The sequence below is a fragment of the Rhinichthys klamathensis genome, unplaced genomic scaffold (assembly GCF_029890125.1).
Source record: "Rhinichthys klamathensis goyatoka isolate OS25496 unplaced genomic scaffold, OSU_Roscu_1.1 h1tg000121l_1, whole genome shotgun sequence".
Classification (NCBI taxonomy): Eukaryota; Metazoa; Chordata; class Actinopteri; order Cypriniformes; family Leuciscidae; genus Rhinichthys; species Rhinichthys klamathensis.
The window spans coordinates 4,416,324-4,437,305 of NW_026606658.1; the positions used below are offsets into that span (position 1 = coordinate 4,416,324).

The 20,982-nt window shown below is 42.9% G+C and overlaps 2 protein-coding genes across 2 annotated transcripts in view; one reads left to right on the forward strand and one right to left on the reverse strand.

Moving 5' to 3' along the window:
- On the forward strand, nt 1-12,873 carry pigf (phosphatidylinositol glycan anchor biosynthesis, class F). Its single transcript, XM_056255602.1, has 6 exons — nt 1-231; nt 481-730; nt 1,595-1,686; nt 1,769-1,885; nt 3,590-3,698; nt 12,393-12,873. Exons 2-6 carry the CDS (start codon nt 503-505, stop codon nt 12,504-12,506), a joined length of 660 nt encoding a protein of 219 aa, XP_056111577.1. The 5' UTR covers nt 1-231; nt 481-502; the 3' UTR covers nt 12,507-12,873.
- The window catches only part of rhoq (ras homolog family member Q), a 19,196-nt gene continuing 10,911 nt past the window's right edge, over nt 12,698-20,982 (reverse strand). The window contains exons 3-5 of the mRNA XM_056255603.1: nt 20,518-20,682; nt 13,611-13,706; nt 12,698-13,439 (exon numbers count right to left, since the gene is read on the reverse strand). Coding sequence (XP_056111578.1) covers nt 13,284-13,439; nt 13,611-13,706; nt 20,518-20,682 — 417 coding nt within the window. The 3' untranslated portion in view covers nt 12,698-13,283. The remainder of the gene's footprint in view (nt 13,440-13,610; nt 13,707-20,517; nt 20,683-20,982) is intronic.

Here is a 20,982-nt window from a genome sequence, read left to right on the forward strand (position 1 = left end):
ATTTTCCCGGAAGTAAGTTACACGGGAGTCATGTTTTGTAAATAAACTGTTCTCATTTGTTTGCAGTCTTATGGCATTCATTCTAGAAAGGTGAAACTTGAATTTGTTCAAATTGTTCAGGTGCTGGAGGAATCTGGTGATTAATTACTTTAGAAGTTAATTTATTGGATATATATAATTACAACCAGGGCAGGCAGGCACAATACTCCACTGGTCAGTCTTTACTTCAAAGTAAGTTGAATTAATCATTGAATAAACCGCTCGTTTTAGTTGTATGCAATAGTGTCCTTGCATTTCTAACATTTCCTGGAAATTATGCTTTTATTGCCAGCCTCATTATCACGTTGGACTCTTATCTGTCTTTCGTGTCCTTTCTTTGACCTTATATGAAATATTTTTGAAAGACACGCAAATGGCTTTAACATTTCTTTTGCAATTGTTCATTTATCCCATTAATTTACTTTCATTATTCTTTAACAGGTACCTCCATTTAACTTCCATAATGTGGGATGTTGAGATCAGGGGCATGGCATCCTCTCATGCCATTATTGCCTCCTCCATCTTCATGGCAACTGTGATGCCTGCTGTGTTTTTGGAAAACTTCTCTGTTTATGGGACCCACATGGTTTGGCTGTATTGTGTGGCTGGATCTGTTGCTGTGGTCAACATTGCAGTGTTTTGGCTTCTTGGAATCAGCCCACCAATAAAGAAAAACACATTGAGCTACAAGGTAGAGATGGGCAGAACATAATTGATGACTAAATAGAATGAGCATTAAAGTCAGCATAAAACGGAAATTGCGATAGTCTTTTTTTCCCTATAGGGTGGTGCAGGGATGATGTCAAAACCCGGAAGATTAATTCACACCTGGTTCCCTCAAGATTTTCCTATGGGTTTTTATGGGGTTTTTCAATTCATGAGTAAAATAATGTCTGTGGTAAACATAAGATGATGATACTTGGACGTTTTTTTCTGCAACGAATAATTACACGCACTCAAACTCCGAATTTTTTTATCTAGGTACTTAATAGGAACATAACAGCTTCAAAATTTGCGTTATCAATATGTGACGTTTGGTTGCGCTGAGTGTATGGTACGTAACAGTGTGTGCTATTTAAGTTATAGAACAAAATGTCCAATTATTGTCAACTTATGTTTACCACAGACCTTATTTTACTCATAAATTGATAAACCCTATAGGAAAATCTCGAGGGAACCAGTGGCGAATTATTCTTCTGGGTTTTGACATCATCCCTGCACCACTCTATTGTGATGTACCGGTATATAAGAGTGAAACAGCTTCTTGAACAAAAAAAAAAAAAAGTAAGGCGCGACTTGATTTTGTCCATTGGGAATAGATTGGATTGTTGTTGCTTTCTTTTGCAATGATCTCTTGTGAGTGACAGTTTGTCCCGCCCTCACGCCAGTAAACATGTCATCACAGAAGAGATGGCAAGAGGGAGAAGTTATTTAATAAAAAAACGATGTGCATGGATAAATCATTTATAATAAATACTGCAATATTCCATAAAAACAAGAGATGTCATTTTTGATTTCATGGTGATTAAAGTTTCATTTGTTATTTCATTTACAGATCAACAGATTGTCCAGATCCTGTCTGTACTTTCTACTGTCATGCCTCTTTTTTCATTCTGTGGTGGTAATGTACGGCGCACCTCTGCTCGAGTAAGTATTACATGTTTGTTTGTTTGTTTTGTGTCCAGAAATGTGAAATACCCGATAATATAAGTCACATGTCATGTTGTAGGTCTGCCCTGGAGACGTTTTCTCTGGCCTTGCTGCTTTCCACACTCACTACATTGAGATGTCTCTGCATACTGGGCCCTAATGTACAGGCATGGATCCGGGTTTTCAGCAGAGATGGGTAAATGCAGGATAAACTGTCTACATAAACCACTTGAATCACTGCTTGCTCCGTTTACGGTGTGGAATAGGCTTTACTGAGCAGCTTGTGTTATTGTTTCAGTGGCTGTAATCCACTAGATGGAGACCTTGACCAACTTTGACAAATTGGTGCAACAGATCTCATTGAGTTTCACAGATAAGGGATTATTTTAGGATGAACGCCTTCAATATAAAGTAAATGACGCAAAACCATTTTGAAATGCAATCAATCACAAAGCCTCAATCCCCATTTATGAGCAACTAGAGTTGAGTGTGGCTTAATGCTCTCAGAGGAAATCCTGCAGGTTGGGGCATGAGCTGGGTCTGGTCCTTTCCCATTTTCTAATTGTATATAATTTAGCGTTTAAAGCTGCATTCTGTAACTTATTTTTTGTGTTCAAAATTTACAAAATGTATATAAAGAGCGAGTATATCATGAATCAATTTTCCAAACCTTGTTTTTTCCTTATCCCGAATCACTACGGTACACCTTTAATAAGTGTTTATATTCTGACTGTTTTAGACTGGTTCGGGTCGTACCAATGCGGAGTAGCCCAGTACCTGCGTGACTCATCATAGACATAAACAGAGAGAAGTAGCTCCGGCTGTATTCTTCCGCAAGACGCATGCAGTTCTGTTTATTAACCGCTAGAGCGCCAAAAGTTACGGACTGCAGCTTTAATTAATAATATCGTTAAAGCTTCTCTGTAACATTTTAGCTTCAATGAACAATAGCTTCACATTGACTGTAACATTGAAGTGTTTTGAAACAAGACCACTGAACGTTTGTACTATAATTTAGTGATGGTTCCAATGGTATGATAGTCAGAGATACTGTGTGTTTGTACAGCTGCAGTATCTCTGCTTAAACGCTGCAGGAAATGTATCTCTCAGATGTAAATATGCAGTCTGTGTTCATCGAACATTCATAGTCCTCTTGTATCCTACATCACTACACTGTATAAAAGACAAAAAGCTTCATATTCTATAACCTACATATGGTATTTTAAGCTAAAGTTGTCAATTTCATTTTTTTTTACCGTTCAAAAGTTTAGGGTTGGTAAGATTTTAATGTTTTTTAAAAGAAGTCTCTTAAGTTCACCAAGGCTGTATTTATTTGATCAAAAGATACAGTAAAACCTTAATATTGTGAAATATTTTTACAATATAAAAAAACTGTTTGAAAACTATCTTAAAATGTAATTTATTCATGTGATGCCAAATTGGAATTTTCAGCATCTTTACTTCAGTCTACAGTGTCACATGATCCTTCAGAAATCATTTTAATATGATGATGTGGTGGTTAAAAAACATTTCTTGTTGTTATCAGTGTTGAAAACAGTTGTGCTGCTTGATATTTTTCTGAACACCATGAAAGATTCTTTGATGGCTTAAAAAATAAAAAAAACAGCATTTATTTGAAATATTTATTTTTTGGAACAACATAGAAGTCTTTACTCTCACTTCTGATCAATTTAATGCATGCTTGCTGAATAAAAGTATTAATTTCTTTAAAAAACAAACAAACAAAGAAACGTACTGACCCCAAACTTATGTTCATATAAAAAATATTTCTTTTGATATATGGTTAGTTTTCTGTACTCATGAGCAACATTTGAGCTTTATTCATTTTCATTTGTTTGCAATAGCAGCAATGTTATGATTGAGCATGTGTCATTTTCAGGGCAATGTCAGTGTGGGACACCTCTCTTCAGATTACCACTGGCTGTAGTGTGATTGGGGCCTGGCTGGGAGCGTTCCCTATTCCTCTCGACTGGGACAGACCATGGCAGGTTAGTGTGATGACACTATTGCAACTGGTCTCAGAAATTCCAGTCATTTTAAAAGAAATATGTCATTTAGCAATTAATGCACATGCTTCTGGCTCATTGAGACATGGTGCTCAAGTAGGTGATGCAGGTTTGAGTCTGGCCTGCAACACATCCCAATGCATCTCTCTTCCCCCTGATGACTTCATGTGACTCTCCATTAAATTTGCCTAGTAAAGTAAAACTTTGTCGCTTAATGAGTGCTATTATAAGTAGTTATGCTCAGTGCAGAGAGCAGATTTCTGCCGTGGCAGCAGAATTGCAGTACAGGGTTCCTTGTTTTAAAAATCAGAAAGGAGGAACATGCCAGAGAAATCATTTTGCTTTGTAAATATTTTGGTTTTGCTTTCCTTATGTTTATACTGTCTATTTATAATGCATGTAATTAATTGCAGATAAAACAATCCCCCATTGATGATCAAACCCCACTGATTTTGATTAAATGGGCAAAAACAATCATTTTTTCTTATTTATTTAGCCAAATGAAACTTGCTTTCCTTTATACCACAATCACATCTATATCTTTATTAAAGGACATTTATCTCAGTATTGCATTATACTAAAGATCATTGTCAAATAGAAAACAAATAATGTGTTGTTAACACTGAGAGCCTTTTTAGACAACATAGACATTCCTTAACCAATCGCCAGGACAGCCATAAACAGGTTCCCTTTCGAGAGGTTCCTCCTATTGCGTAAGTAGCTTACGCTATGGGAAAACTCCTTTTCTCAAGAAATATTGAAGTCTTTATGTAAAACGCATTGCAGCTGCAATGCGGCAGCTCGGTCATTGGCTGTGCTGCGGCAACTGCACAAACCTATGACGGGGCGACTCTGAACCCGCTTCCAATGAGCGTGCTTAACGCCCACGCGCTTCAGAGCCCGCCAAGATGGGCGTGGCCAAGGGCTATATATTGGGCGCCCCGTCGTCTGAGTTCTTTAGATTTAATCTCCTTCAGCAAAGACCTTCTCTTCGCTGGATCCTCCGGATTTCTTGGAGTCTTTTCGCCGTCGACAAGCCTACAGCAGGACTGCTTTGAGGACGCCGGTGCCTTCAGCCGCCTTCGATCGCCTTCTGCTAAGCCATCCGGCGTGCATCACCGATATCCTTTTCAAAGCTAACCAGTGTTCGCCTCCGCAACACTTTTCTAAAAGAGCAAATTAACTGGGCGTTGTTTCAAATGCCTTCCTGCGCCTCGTGTCGAGGCCCTCTTCAGGACGGGGATCGTCACATCATTTGCACCCGCTGCCTGGGACCGGACCACGCAGAGGCTGCCCTTACTCGAGGCGGATGTCCCGAGTGTGACGCCCTGGGCCTCACCGAGCTGCGCGGTCGCTTCGCCGTTTTCACCGCGAAAGAGCCCAATTCCACCGTGCTACCATCCCCTCTGGTCGAGCCGCGCAAGAAGATGCGCCGCTCACAGAGGCCGCCAGAGCACGCGGTTTGCAGTGACGTCACGCCGGGCCAATCCCCGCGTGCTTCACCACCACCCGAAGACTCCCCGCCGCCAGTCCAGTTCACACAGGCGGACCAGCACCCCTCCAGCGGAGCGATGGGTCTCGTCTCGTTTGGCGCGTCAGGGGATGACGACGAAAAGGATGACAGCCTTTCCTTTGATGCTGCATCCGACGACTGGCCGGGCTCGTCCTTCGACCCCGCGCCATCGACGTTAGCGGGCACAAGCGTGGGCTCCAGCATGGACTCGGAAATCGTCCGCATCCTGTCTAAGGCCGTGGAAGACCTCGGGCTCGATTGGTCTTCCCCGGAAGAACCCGCCCGCAGCCGACTGGACGAGTGGTTCCTGCAGGGGCGCCGGCAGGGCCCTCGGCAAAGGCCCTCCCCTTTCTTTCCGGAAGTTCACGACGAACTCACGAAGTCGTGGAAAGCCCCGCACTCCGCTCGCCTGAAGCCTTCTTTTTCTTTGTCGCTCTCCTCTGTGGACGGCGCGAAAGAAAGAGGCTATGAGGGGACTCCGCCCCTCGAGGAGGCTGTGGCCAATCACCTGTGTCCACCTTCCACCGCTGGATGGAAAGCCAAAGCTTCTCATCCCTCGAAGCCTTGCCGATCTACTTCAGCTCTCGCCGGTCGCGCATACGCCGCTGCCGGCCAAGCTGCATCAGCGCTTCACTCTATGGCTGTCCTCCAAGTGTTTCAAGCTAAACTTCTCCGCAGTATGGACGAGTCTGGACCTGATCCTGAGGCATTCAAGGACCTGCGCAGCGCCACCGACATAGCACTGCGAGCCACAAAAGCCACCGCCCAATCCATCGGCCGTGCTATGGCTAACCTAACTGTCCTTGAGCGCCATCTGTGGCTGACGCTAACAGAGATGAAGGATGCAGATAAGGCGTCATGCCTCGACGCGCCTATCTCCCAAAGCGGCCTGTTCGGACCAGCGGTGAAGGAGTTCGCTGAGCGCTTCACCGAAGCCCGTAAGGATTCGCAGGCTATGCGACACTTCCTGCCCAAGCGATCTAGCTCATCGCAGAGCCGCCAAAGGCCGCCTCAGCAGCAGCGAGCTAAGACGGCGCCTCCCGTCTCTCAGCCCAGACCTGAAACTGACTTTCGACGCCGCTCGCGCTTTGCCAACAGGAAGCAACCGCCCGAGCGACGGGGACCTCGGCCCAAGATTGTGCTGAACCCAGAGCCTCGTAAGTCCTCCAAGCTACAGGGAGAAAAAGGGAGAGCACGTGTCTCGCAAAAGCCGGACCGTTCTCTCCAAAACGTTTACAACATTACCCAGTCCCCTTACAGGTGGCTGGAAATGTCTGTACAGCAGCCAATGTGCCAGCCACACAGCTCGCTCACCTGCAAACAAACGCCGTTTTTACGGCGACACACAGAAATCACATAAAGAGCCATTTTCTGCCTGTGTCATTAAAGGGTCACGTGTCCACACCAAAGTGCGCATTCCCACATATCAAAACTGTCAAAGCAGTGCCAAATGCTTCCCCAGCTCAGGCTGGACGCCCCATAAATGTAGATTGTGTGCCAACTGTCACGTATGCACCACTACACATAAGCACTGTTCCCACAGTTATAAACACTTCCCCAGTAAAAGCGGGAAATTCTATAAGAGTAGCGCGTGTGCCCGCTGTTATGCACGCATCCCAACTCACAAACACTGTTTATATGGCCAAAAACCTCCCGCCACAAGCGGGAAGTTTTATGAAAGTGGCGCGCGTGCCTACCACAGTCTATGCACCCCCACCCATAAGCACTGTCCATACAGTCTTAAACATTTCCCCAACTCACACTGTGAGCATTACGGCGAGCGTGCCTGTAATCTCACATGCACCCCTGCACTCGGCATTCAACAAAGCTGCTCAGCGCGCGCCCGCGCCTCTGAGGGCTGTAAGCTCGGTATTAGCACAGGGCGATTTGCCGGCGGGAGCCATACGTCACTGCGACACGCCCCCAGCCAGCATTCAGCCCATATCTGTGCGAGCGAAAGCTTGGGAAAATATCCCCGGCATGCCGAAATGGGTTTTGAACATAATAAAACACAGTTACTCGCTTCAATTCGCTCGCAGACCGCCCCGCTTCACAGCGGTGGTCGAGACGAAAGTGAGAAAAGATGTTTCACATGTTCTATGCACCGAGGTGCTCAAACTGATAGAGAAGGGCGCTATAGAAACAGTCCCTCCCTCTATGAGCGAGGCAGGTTTTTACAGTCGCTATTTTCTCGTCCCGAAGAAGGATGGTGGTCTCCGCCCCATTCTAGATCTCAGACATCTGAACAAAGCTTTAATGATTCGCTCGTTCAGAATGTTAACAATCAAGCATATCCTCGCGCAAGTTCGCCCGGGGGATTGGTTTCTATCAGTGGATCTGAAAGACGCTTACTTTCACATTCCGATAGCGCCTCATCACAGGCCTTTTCTGAGATTCGCTTTCGAGGGACAGTCATACCAGTACACAGTACTACCATTCGGCCTGTCACTGAAATGTATGGATGCAGCACTTTCCTCCCTGAGGCAGCGGGGAGTGCGAATACTGAATTATCTCGATGATTGGCTAGTCCTAGCACAATCAGAGAGCCAGTTAGTGACACACAGGTCTTGGATTATCAGTCATCTAGAATGCCTGGGTCTAAGAATCAATTTTGCAAAGAGCATGCTATCCCCCAGCCAGAATATTTCTTTTCTGGGAATAATGCTAGACTCAGTGCAGATGACGGCGCGCCTCTCATCAGAGCGCGCGCTCACTATCCGGCGCCTTGCAACATCGTTCAGAGCGCGCGCGCGCGCCCCCGTCAAGCGATTTCAAAGGATGCTCGGTCTCATGGCCTCGGCATCAGCTGTACTCCAGCTAGGATTGTTGCACATGCGTCCTCTCCAGCGCTGACTCAAAAGCCGTGTCCCCACTCACGCGTGGCGCTCGGGCCACTTTTTAATCAGAGCAAATCACGGCTGCATAAAAGCCCTGACGCCCTGGAAAGCTGTCGACTGGTATCAGTCCGGTGTGAGTTTGGGCGTGAACACAAGGAGAAAAATGATCACGACAGATGCCTCCAAAATAGGTTGGGGGGCCCTTTACGAGGGCAGGCCTGTCTCCGGTTTGTGGTCAAACCCGGAGAAGCGCCTACATATAAACTGTCTGGAATTGAAAGCGGTCGCTTTGGCTCTCAGAGCCCTGCTTCCGTACCTGAAGGACGAGCACGTCCTAGTCCGAACGGACAACATGACGGTAGTCTCGTATATAAATCGTCAGGGTGGACTCAGATCGAGCTCCCTGCACTCGATGGCCAGGGAGCTCCTCCGATGGTCCCAGCGCAACCTGCGCTCGCTGAGAGCAGCGCATGTGCCAGGTGTTCTGAACCAGGGAGCGGACATGCTGTCCAGAGACAAAGTTCTCCCAGGAGAATGGTCTCTCCACCCCCTGACGATTCAGTGGTTATGGCAAACCTTTGGCAGAGCAGAGGTCGACCTCTTTGCCTCCAAGGAAAATGCGCACTGCCCTCTCTTCTTTTCAAAGAGCACAGACGCGCTCGCCCAAATCTGGCCGAGCCGCCCGCTGTATGCCTTCCCTCCGGTCGCGATGCTACCTCAGGTCATCAGTCGGATCAGGGAGGAGAAATGTGTAGTGCTCCTGGTAGCCCCACTCTGGAAGAACCAGACGTGGTTTCCAGAACTGATGCAGATGATGCAATCTGCCCCATGGCCGATTCCGCTGAGGCTGGACCTCCTCAGGCAGGCCAACGGGATGATCCTCCATCCCCGCCCCGATCTGTGGGCCCTCCATGCATGGCCCCTCAACGGGTTCCCGGGAACCTCCCCAGTGGAGTGTTGAGAACCATCACTGAGGCCCGAGCGCCCTCTACGAGGCGCTTATATGCCCAGAAATGGAAGGTGTTCAGTGACTGGTGTAAATCCAGGAACCTGAACCCTGAGACATGCGAAGTACCGAGTGTGCTCGTTTTCTTACAAGAGCTGTTGGAGGCAGGTCGCACCCCCTCCACGCTCAAAGTATATGTGGCTGCCATAGCGGCATCACACGACCCTGTAGAAGGACGCACACTAGGGAAAAACTACCTAGTTGTTCGTTTCCTGAGGGGCGCCAGGAGGATAAATCCCCCACGCCCCCCCTCAGGGCTGATCTGGGACCTGGCCACGGTGCTGGACACACTCAAAAGTGCCCCGTTCAAACCCCTCCGAACTGTGCACCTTAAACAGCTCTCGCTCAAAGCTGCTCTCTTGCTGGCTCTCGCCTCGGTCAAGAGAGTGGGCGACCTGCACACGCTGTCATCAAGCGCTGCCTGCCTGGAGTTTGGACCTAACGGCAGCAGAGTTGTCCTCAGGCGAAAGCACGGGCATATTCCTAAGGTGCTCTCTACACCCTTCAGAGCACAGGTGATATCTTTGGCCGCACTATCGTCTCCAGCAGACGAAAGCGACGCTAATTTACTCTGCCCGGTCAGGGCGCTCAGAGTATATTTGGAACGTTCTGCCCAGTTCAGACAGACAGAGCAATTGTTCGTATGCTTTGGCGGCCGCACCAAAGGTCTCGCTGTTTCAAAGCAGAGAATATCGCGCTGGATAGTTGATGCTATAGCGCTGGCTTATGAAGCCAAGGGCCTTCAGAGCCCCTTGGGCATCAGAGCTCACTCTACGTGAGGCATGGCCTCCTCGTGGGCGTGGTCGAGTGGGATACCCATTCAAGATATTTGTGTGGCAGCAGGGTGGGCCTCGCCGTCAACATTTATCAGGTTTATCAGAGGAGGGAACGAGTATTGCGTAAGCTGCCGTGCTTGTGCTTGAACTCAGACGAAGGGGCGCCCAATATATAGCCCTTGGCCTCGCCCATCTTGGCGGGCTCGAAGCACGCTCATTGGAAGCGGGTTCAGAGTCGCCCCGTCATAGGTTTGTGCAGTTGCCGCAGCACAGCCAATGACCGAGCTGCCTCGCTCATTGCTGTATGCTGTGCAGCTGCAATGCGTTTTACATAAAGACTTCAATATTTCTCGAGAAAAGGAGTTTTCCCATAGCGTAAGCTACTTACGCAATACTCGTTCCCTCCTCTCAGGGAACCGAGGTTACGTTAGTAACCGAGTCGTTTTGTTGGGAATGAACCAATCTTCATGAAAAAATTTAATGTTCTCAAACCATAGAAGGACTGTGCTGGTACTTCAATTATTCATGTGTTGTACAGACATTGATCAGAGGCCAGTGTTTGCCCTCGTTTTGCCCTCAAAATGTCACGCTGAAGTCTCCCATGTGTGCTTTCTGACACGCTCTATACACACAGATGTCTAGACGAGGCCAGAGAGATGAGACTGACTCATTATGGGAGTGAGGAAGCTGTAGGGAGGGGAGTGAGGTTGGCGTAGCCGTAGACTCACTGATGATTCCTAAAGACATGATGATGGGATTGTGAGCTAATGAGAAACTCTGGGGTGGTTGAATGCAGATGCTTTTCGCACAGACTCGCTCCTTCTCATTGCCATGACACTATATATTGCAACCCATATCATCATAGTCTTGAGATAATTGAATAATCAATCTTGCTGACATTTTTATAATTCTGAACCACTCTTCATATCTTCAGTCATTTATGAAGGGACCATGTATGAAGGGAAGAAATCTCACTCTCTGTAAAAAGACAGAGGAGGACAAGAAAAGGATGGATAGTGTTTATCAAATATTTTGTTGCTATTTTTCATATAATATGTGTGTTGTGTGTACATATTTGGCTATACTTGTGAGGGCCAAATGTTCTTAATTATATAGTTACATTTTTTGACAACTGACTGGCGAGGACATTTTATTGGTCCTTACTAGTTAAAAAGGCGTATAAATCTGCCAAAACATGTTTCTATTTAAATGTAGTGTTTTGCGTATGTTTCTGTGATAGGGTAGGTTTAGGGTAGCAGTTGGGTTAGGCGATAGAGAATATTAGCCTGATATAAAATCGGTGGACATCTATGCAGTGTCCTCACTAATATAGTGAAACAAACGTGTGCGTTTAGTATACACTGTTCAAAAGTTTCATGGTCAATTGGGGAAATTAATGCTTCTATTTAAAAAGTAAAAGTAAAATCGACAAGTAAGTTCTATTTCATATAAATGCTATTCTTTTGAACTTTCTATACATAAAGAATCACAAAAATATTTGTGGTTTCCCACAAAAAAAGCAGCACAGCTGTTGTCAACACTGACAACAATTAGAAATGTTCCTTGAGCTCCAAATCATCATATTAGAATGATTTCTGAAGGATCATGTGACACTGAAGGCTGGAGTAATGATGCTGAAAATTCAGCTTTGTAATACAGGAATGAATTACATTTTAAAATATAATAAAAAATAGAAACAAGTTATTTTAAATAGTAATAATATTTCACAATATTACTGTTTTACCATATTTTTGATTAAATAAATTCAGCCTTGGTGAGCATAAGAGACTTTTCAAAAACATTAAAAACCTTATTGACCTCACACTTTTTAATGGTAGTGTATATAGTTCTGTTAAAATATTTTATGTCACTTAATTAGTATAACAGTATTATTTTTCTTCAAGTTAATATAACAGAAAAAGAATTGCATATTTTAAAATGTTTATGTGCAAGACTGAAATAAGGTATTCAAATATATATGAAGAAGCAACAAGACTAAAAACAAAAGACAAAATATTAGAAACAATTTGTTTTTATAGTCAGTAAGCATTTTGCGGCAAGTCATTAAATTTACATTTTGTATATCCACTGCACATTTGGCATCAACAGCAAGTTTTTAATCTTGAATTAGGTGCACTCATAAAACCATTGTGCCTTTTGATTTTTAGATTTGCATTCCATATATCTACCGTTTATAAAGGCTTTTTCTTTGTTGCTCACAATGTGCTGGAAGCTTTAAAGACCACTCAGACCACTCCACATATTAGCATGGACTGCAGGAAATTCATTAAAAAGAAGATCACCTTGATCATATGAAGCAAAAATTCAAAATGCGAAGCAGTCGGCACAAGACCTGAGAGGCAAGGCCACCAACATGTAACGCTCAAAACTCTGTTAAAAAAAGAAAGAGGAAGAAAGCAGTCTCAAATACAAAAATTTGGTTGGTAAAACACCACAGTGAATCTGTAGAATTTGCAGTCAGTCACTTGTGCTCCTGCAATATGACAGTTTTGATCTCTTCGTTTTTGTGGCTCCTCTGTGCAGGTTTGGCCCATTTCCTGTACCCTCGGGGCAACTACTGGATTTCTGACTGGCCTTGTCGCTGCCCCTGTCTGGATCTACTGGCATCGCAAACAGCTCACCTACAAGCTTAAGTGAGGAAACAAAGGACACACTCACAGGCCACCAGAAACTTGACAGAGAAAAAGATCCAGGCTCGAGTCAAAAACGACTGTCCATCCCAGTGCGTGCTCCAAATCAAAGAAAAATGACTCTGGTCACATTTACAACAATACAAATTCAATTTTTTTTTTTTTTTTTTTTTTTTTTTTTTTTTTGCAGAATAGATATTTAATTTGTTGTATGCTCATAATGGCAGTATATTAATTTGAGAATTCCTCTCTTCCTTGTAAATAAAGCCAGTTCTGTCTTGAGACATTTTGTAAAAAGCAATGGTTTTGCTAACTAAATTGAGATGCTGAGTTTCCCTTTTTGAAGTTAAATAAAGTTTTACTTCTGTAAATGACCGAAGGGTTTGGTTGTGCTGTTTAGGCTTGTCTGAGTTTCGTACTCGTGCTCGCTGAGCCAGACACGGAAATACAGTTCGATTGTTCTTAGCCATTAAAAAGGGTGTCTCAGACATCTTTACATTTCTTTCATTGTCTATTCTCTGTGCTTGTACGTTCAGCAAATCATTTCGTTGTTTTCCTTGTATTCCATCTCAAAGATTAGTGTTCTTGTGTCATTTCTCCCTGAAGAATGTGTCTTTTTGTCATTTGCCCATAACTTGGACTGTACAGCACCATCGTTCGTATTTCACAGCGTCCATTGGTTCTCGTTCCTTTAGTTCAGAAGTCAGATTGTAATCTGGATGGTTGTCAATTGGTCACCATCAGTCCTTGCGTTCTTCCACCTGGACGCCCCTGAGCTGGTGTATCATGTGATGAGGCAGCAGTTGATGCAGCGTGGGCCCAGTCTTCGCTTGAGCGCGCCTTTCTTAGGAGCCAGAATGGCTATAATGGCCTCGTCGAACACAGTTTTCAGACCTTTCTGCGTCAGTGCTGAGCATTCAACATAACAGCAGGCACCAATCTGGAAATGCATAGAAAATTAAGACATCATTTTCGACATTCACCGTTCAGATCACGACAATGTGCTGTTCTTTTCACTTTCCCTTTGACCCATGTCAGAGTTTTCTCTCGATACAAAGTTTCAGTTTTATTTTAAACTTGAGAAATAGGAAGTATCCTTTTTCCCCCTCACCTCCTTTGCTAGCTTCTGGCCCTGTTCTGTCACAATGGGCTTCTCCTTCACATCGTTCAGCTTGGAAATAGTTTTGGGGTCATCCCGTAGGTCAATCTACAGCCAAAAAAGTAGACGGAGAGAGAGAAAGTTACAGTTAAGCAGGCCCAACATGAGGGGTTAACTGTATAAGGACGGTGAATGAGATTGTTTTTAGAGCAGAAGGCTCCAGGAAATTCAACCCAAGACCAGATGGTGGCATGCGTCTACAGACTTCCCCTTTCACTTAAAAAGTACCACCGGAGTTGTGTAGGAGGGTCTCCGCCTTCCCTGTTTCTAATTAAAATTCCACTTCATCTAAGTTTGAGTTTTTGCCTGCTACTCTCCACAAAAAAACTGCTCTCCATACATACACTGAGGTATTAGCAAAACCACTACACAGCGTTGTACTTCCTTCACATCTTCCAATTAGACACATGGAACACAAATGTAAATATGTCAATGTACATGGGCTGGTTATCAGCAGAAGTAAGGCTTTGTATGGATATAGGAGATAAAAAATGTAATTGCAATTTTTTGGATCAATATGGCTAGATAATTATAATAATAAATATAGCTGCAAGCAGCCATTACCGGGGCCAAGCGCAAGAAGCGGCAACAGATGCCCTCATGGGTTGGAGTGGCAGACCAATTGCAGCAAGGAGCAATTAAAGACATTTTAAGAGAATTTGGGGCAAATGGCTAAAAAATCAAATATACAGTAACTTTTAAGATGATTTAATGGATTTTCACTTTCGACCAATACGGTTGAAAGTTACAAAACGGCGCAGTTACGAAATCGATGTGATGTGGTCAGAGTGAGGTGACAATGACACATATAAAGTTTGGTGTCAAAATGTCAAGGCATTGCAGAGATAAAAACTTAAGTCATTTTGGCAGCATGCCTCAACTTTGCTGCTGCGGTATACGAAAACGGTTTCGTCTATCGTCACGAAATCCATAACTTTTAGTCGGCATGGTCTGGAGATGATATGATTCGATTTTGGTGAAAATCGGACGAATGGTCTAGGAGAAGTTCGAAAAAAAAGGTTTTGAAAGTAAATAAAGATGGCGGACAGGAAGTTCGTCCAAATACGTCAAACTTGGTATCTATGTTCTCGGCATGACCCAAGGAATCTATTAAGACCAGTGTCATTACAATAGGCATATTTTTTCAAAAGTTTTTGGAAATTTAATTTTAACTTTTGACCAACAGGTGGCGCTGTCTCAATCTTTTGAGTACCTTCAGGGGATGGTGCTGGTTGCAAATTCTGAGTTTCATAATGTTACAGCAATGCATTCGTTAAGTATAGCATCTTACATCACAAAACTGTATTGAAGTCAATGGGAATTTCATGGTTTTTTTCTATTATAGCGCCACCAAGAGGCAAAATCCCACAATTTTTTTCATGTGTCCTCAGAATGACCCCATACATGTGTGTGCCAAATTTGGTGAAAATATCTCAATTCACTTCGGAGTTATAGACATAAATATGAAAAAACACGTAAAAAATGACTGATACGTGACTTTGATTGAATTTTACTACCCCTTACTATCAATATTTTGGCATTTGGGCATTAGTGTATAGCCAGCGACCTATGTTTCCGTACTTCTGACGGTGGTTTCGTCTTGATCGGACTAGCGGTTTCGAAGATATCCGTAAATGTTTTTTAAGCGCTAAATTACAACGCTAGGGATGGGACGATTACCGGTTTCACGATAAACCACGATAAAATGGCCTGGCGGTTAGTATTATCGTTTAAAATTTAATTATCATAAAAACCGTGTTTGATTATCGTGATTTTGAAAACTCGCGGTAAATCCTGTCCAGCCAGAATCAGTCTGACGCAGGCGCGACGCGAGCAGGCGCGCAGATGCAATGTTGTTTTTTTGCGCGAGAAGACATGGCGGAAGGCAGTGACAGCGCACGGGAGATTTTTCAGCCATCCAAGAGGACAAAATCGGAGGTATGGTCGTATTTTGGCTATTACAAGAGTCCCGAGGGCAATTTAATCGAGGATGGGCAGCCTGTCTGCAAATCTTGCAAGAGGAAAGTCGCTGCAAAAGGGGGAAACACGTCAAATCTGCTAAGTCATCTAACGTTACGTGACAACCACCCACTGAGTTATTTTTTACCTTAATAGCACAACTAACTTGGGCAAATAATTAGACAAAAAATGTATTGGAGATGAATTATTTCATTATCTCACTTGTAATTATTCCAAAGCTTCCGCGAAGAGAAAAGTTTTACAGCAAGTGGATTTGAGCCAAGACGAACGAACATATTCAAACTATTAAGGGTGACATTTAAGGGATAATGTATTGTATTCATTCATAGCAAACTTATTACAGTTTTATTTTTTATTTTTGCCCACAGAAATAATTTCAGGGACATGAAATATTGAATTGTGATTAACTTAATGTTTTTAAATCTTGCCGGTTTATAAATCCATTATACAAGTTACAGTGTCCAAATCAATCGTAAAGTAAATGTGATCACTACAACAATATTGTAGTAGTATTAATACTAAATTACTCTGATTTAATGTTCAATACAATCAAAACTGAGACGCAAGACATACACATTTGAATGAAACCAGAGATTGCGTCCACGGTGATCCGAGACATGGATGTGCGCTGTGTAGTGCGTTGCTATTTACAACAGTCATTATAAGTATTCCAGTAGTTTAGTCACCCTGACCTAACCAACATATTTTGTTCATTTAAAGTGTGTGTGCGTGCGTGCGTGAGTGTGTGTGTGTGTGTGAGAGAGAAAGCGATTTATTATTTATTAATAATAATAATATTCAGTCATACACACATCCATAAGTGTTATTATCATTATTAATGATAGGGTTTAATGACGGGTTCATTAAAACCTGCACTAGGAAAACTTATACCTCTCACTCTCAGGGCTCCATGTTAATGTGTTAATATAATGTTTATGCTTAAAAAAGTGCATATAGCTGCTAGCCTGCTAATTGTATTTTTTGTTTGTTGATTTTCAAATGTTTTCAGGGTGAGCATCAGTTCTTTTTGAACATTTCCATCTCATTTTAACAAAACCGTGATAATATTGATAATCGTGATAACTTTGGTCACTATAATCGTGATATGAAATTTTCATACCGTCCCATCCCTATACAACGCTACCCAAACCATAAAAAAAACCTAAGCATATTTGGTATCTTTGGACTCGCCAAGGATTCAGGATCCCAGCGAGATGACTCCCGTGAAAATATGTCAACCACACCCAGAGTTACAAGCATTTGAAAAATAAATTTTACCACTAGGTGGCGCTGTTTCGAAACTTCTCAGGCTCCTTCAGGGCATCGTACTGATGACCCATACCGAGTTTTGTAACAATTCGTTCATGCGTTCAAAAAATACATCATTTTAGCACAATTAAAAATGTCCGATAGCCAAAATGGCCGATCTGGGAAAAGTTTATATCAGTCAACTCGGCATGACGCCCTGAATCTAACGAGACCACTTTTGTGATTTTTGGACAAACTGTTCAGAAGTTATGAGCAAAAATAGTCATTTTTCATATCTCAGGACCAGTAGGTGGCGCTGCACCGAAACGCAGCATGTAGCCTCAGGTCATGCTTGTGATGATATGTGCCAAGTTTGGTCTGAATACGATTAAGCGTTGCTGAGATACAGCCTTACGTCTGTTTTCGCAAGCGCTACGTAAAATTAGTTTTTGCGTTTATCGAAAACGGTTAAGTGAATCGACTTGAATTCCATAACTTTTTGTCAGCACTGCCTGGAGATGATCTGGTGCAATTTTGGTGAAAATCCGACAAACCGTCTAGGACGAGTTTGCAAAAGTAGGTTTTTTGGACAATTCAAAATGGCGGACATATTTTTATGACGGAAAATTACTTCATAGGGTGCGATCGAATCGTCATGAATTTTGTTGATAGGCCTTACGGTTCAAAAGTTATTAGCATAATATAAGTGAAACTTTGGACAGGTGGTGGCGCTAGAGGGAATGAGTTAGAGACACCAAAATTGGTGTATTTAATGTTGGGACTGTCCTCTATCAGAATGTCAAACCAAAACAACTTTCCCGCAAACGGTTCTATGGGCTGCCATAGACGCCCAGTCGGAAGATGAAGAAGAATAAGAACGCTAGCGATTACAATAGGTGCCTCCGCACCTTCGGTGCTTGGCCCCTAATTATTATTATTAGTAGTAGTATTAGTAGTAGGAGAACCAAATATATATATATATAGAATACTTAAAGGTGCTCTAAGCGATGTCACGCGTTTTTTAGGCCAAAACATTTTTTGTCACATACAGCAAACATCTCCTCACTAACCGCTGGCTGCCTGTCCCCTGAACACACTGTAAAGAAACGCGATCTCTGTAGACAGCCCAGGTTCCACAAACAGCAACAAAAACAAACTGCGGCGACCCGCTCCACGAAACATAACAAACTGTTCCAGCCAATGACCGACAAGAAGGGTTTGGGGGGTTAGTGTGCAGATGAGGAGGGGGGAGGGTCTAGCTAGCCTCCGTTTTGTTTGACAATAGTTCGAACGTCAACAAGAAGTGACGTCACCCAGGATCGCTTAGAGAACCTTTAAAATAAGAAATATTAAATCAACATTTCACAAAAAAATAGAGTATTTAAAGGTGCATTGTTCACCTCTCCGAGTTTTTGCAGAACTATGCCCCCCTCTGGCGACAAGCGAAACTGCCTTACTGTCTTTGTCTTGCGTGGAGTTTGCGTTGGGGTTTATGAACTACAAGCCGGTCTCTTTGAATCCATCTTCTACTTTTGTCGAAAGTTGACTGAAGTTTTGTCGCTCAAGTTGTCTTCGCTAATACGGAGAATGGCGGCGAATACACAAACCTGACAGACATAGCCAGGGGAGCGTGAACGCGCATGACGTCACGCCCAGTCTCACGTTCCGGCCCAAATCCCTCTTATTTATTTTACTGTACAGGATTATAGAGGCAATAGCAGTGATCAGAGAAGGGCTCATTCAGCCCATCAGGCAATTGTTTAAGCATGTATGGGTTAGAAAAAAGGGTATTTTTAACATGAAATGTTGCGCAATGCACCTTTAAGAACAATATAATAATTAAATTTTAAATTATAACTAAAATTGCAATACTAATATTTATGGCAGTCTTAATTTTCAAACATTAAACTATTTTGTCAGAAAACTCTTAAAGCTTCCCTTTATTATGAGAATACTGTTGGTGCGTGTTGCATAATGAGCTACCCATGTCACTCTGAAAAACATGCAGCGCATATATTAGTTTAATCAAATCACAGCCTTTGTGATTTGATACAGCTCACTAAATTATATTGCGATTTCAGATTTATTTCAATTACTCATGTAGCCCTGGTTCAGGGTCCTTGTTCCCATGACTCTCTCTGGCCCCCGTTCGTATCGATTGCGCTGTATTCTGTATTCATCTCACTTCTGTGGTCTGATTAAGACGGGAATTTAACACTGTGCTCTGTAAGAAAAAATGACGTGGATGTCGAAGATCTCAAAAATGAAGTTTATTACAGCATAGCAGTGACAAGGTACACGAAGCACCTTGTGTTCACCGGCGTCAGAATCAACCCAGAACATCCAAATCTCAAACCTTTTATCCTGTTACAGTTTACCACTCTTAATGTAAATGAAGTTGCTCCTGTTGTAACTTGTAACAGCTGTGGTCTGTATGTTAATGAAGTTGAGACACCCCATTATTGGAGAAGGTTCTCAGTGTCCCACAGACCCACACCCATTCCCATTCTACAATTGATGATGACCATTTGCTCTGGATGTGATCAACCCAAATGGAAGAAACAATATAACTTAACTTCCTTCATCTCTATGCTAATTAAGCCATTTTGGGGATGAGCTCATTCTAAAATATATTTTGGAGTGCAATCTGGGTCGAGGCAGACTACAATTTCTTACAGTACTGTACATTATAGTTTTGTGATGCTGAAATTCACTTGTAGCATTTCAAATGATTATTTTTTGTTTTTAGTGTTGTATTATACATTTATTTAGACGAATACTTTTGAATAAAGAATTCCAATAAGAAGGCTTATCGGTATCAGATAGAATTTTAATTATCAGTGCATCCTAATACCATAGCAAGTCAAGTCAAAATGATTTATATAGCGCTTTTCACAATACAGAAAATCATGATGGTAATGTTTATAATATATTCATGCCTTTGTATTTAGCAGATTAGAACGGGGCGATAATATAGTTTACATTTTGCAATGATACAAGCAATCAATCAGTTTAGATATGCTATATAGTATATATCGCCCTGCTATAGTAAGCGAGTGCACTATATGTATGCGGATAAAGTTTGACATATATCCAAATAAATTTATATAAAGAGTCAGGTGATAATATAATTACATTTGCGACCAAAAAATAAATAAATCAGGCACTTTCTATATAGTATATCGCTTTACACAAGGCCCTGTTTCCATCTGGTATTAAGATGCGTTTTTTCGTCGATCGGATCAGAAGTGGACGACGCTAAATACAGGTGGTAAATACTCTTTCGACCACTTGCAGAGGTGGTCGAAAACGCATTCAACCGGATTGCTTTCGGAGTGTAAACGCTCATGTGGTTGAATGCGTTCAAACAGCCACTAAAGACTACTTTTCACCTACTGAACGAATGTGTATTCATTGCGGGATGTGTTATTGGGAAGCACGCTTGTCAGACAGGATTTAAACTTGGGTCAAGATGATAACTTGACAGGACACCAATATAGCAGCACTGTAGCATACTAACTAGTGTTCCAAAAGGTTTGTTACAAATTTGTGCACCGTTTCACATACAATTACAAAAAGAAGGCAGTATACTGAATAATATTGTGCCGTTTGTGTAGCAAAGTGTGTAAACCTGAGTGCCGATGAGCAGGTAAGGGACGTTGGGCGCGTACTCCTGCAGCTCAGGGACCCACTCCTCTCTTACGTTCTGGAAGCTGGCCGGATTCACCACGGAGAAGCAAATGAGGAAGACATCTGTCATGGGGTAGGACAGGGGTCGCAGGCGATCATAGTCCTCCTGTCAGACCAGAGGACACTGGGTAAAAACAAGCACAGAGCCTTCTACTGTTCATAAGTCAACAATGGTTTAAAAAAAAAAACACATCAAAAGTTCAGAAACATTTACTTTAGTAAAATACCCTAATATGAATTCACTTTGAATACGGTGTAATTTCCTTCTCCACAAATCTTAACTAATAGCATCCACCACTGTATTGAATCAGCGTCCACAAATGCTCTACATTGGAACATTATCAGCAATCCCTTAAGCAGCAACCAGAAATTACTCGCTGACCCTAATGATCGAGCAGAGATTATT

Bases quoted from the DNA above. Each gene is read 5' to 3' on its own strand.
- pigf (XM_056255602.1), top strand. From the start codon at position 503: ATGTGGGATGTTGAGATCAGGGGCATGGCATCCTCTCATGCCATTATT. The intron at 1,687-1,768 runs GTAAGTATTACA...GTCATGTTGTAG, and splicing joins TACGGCGCACCTCTGCTCGA to GTCTGCCCTGGAGACGTTTT. The intron at 3,699-12,392 runs GTTAGTGTGATG...TCCTCTGTGCAG, and splicing joins ACTGGGACAGACCATGGCAG to GTTTGGCCCATTTCCTGTAC.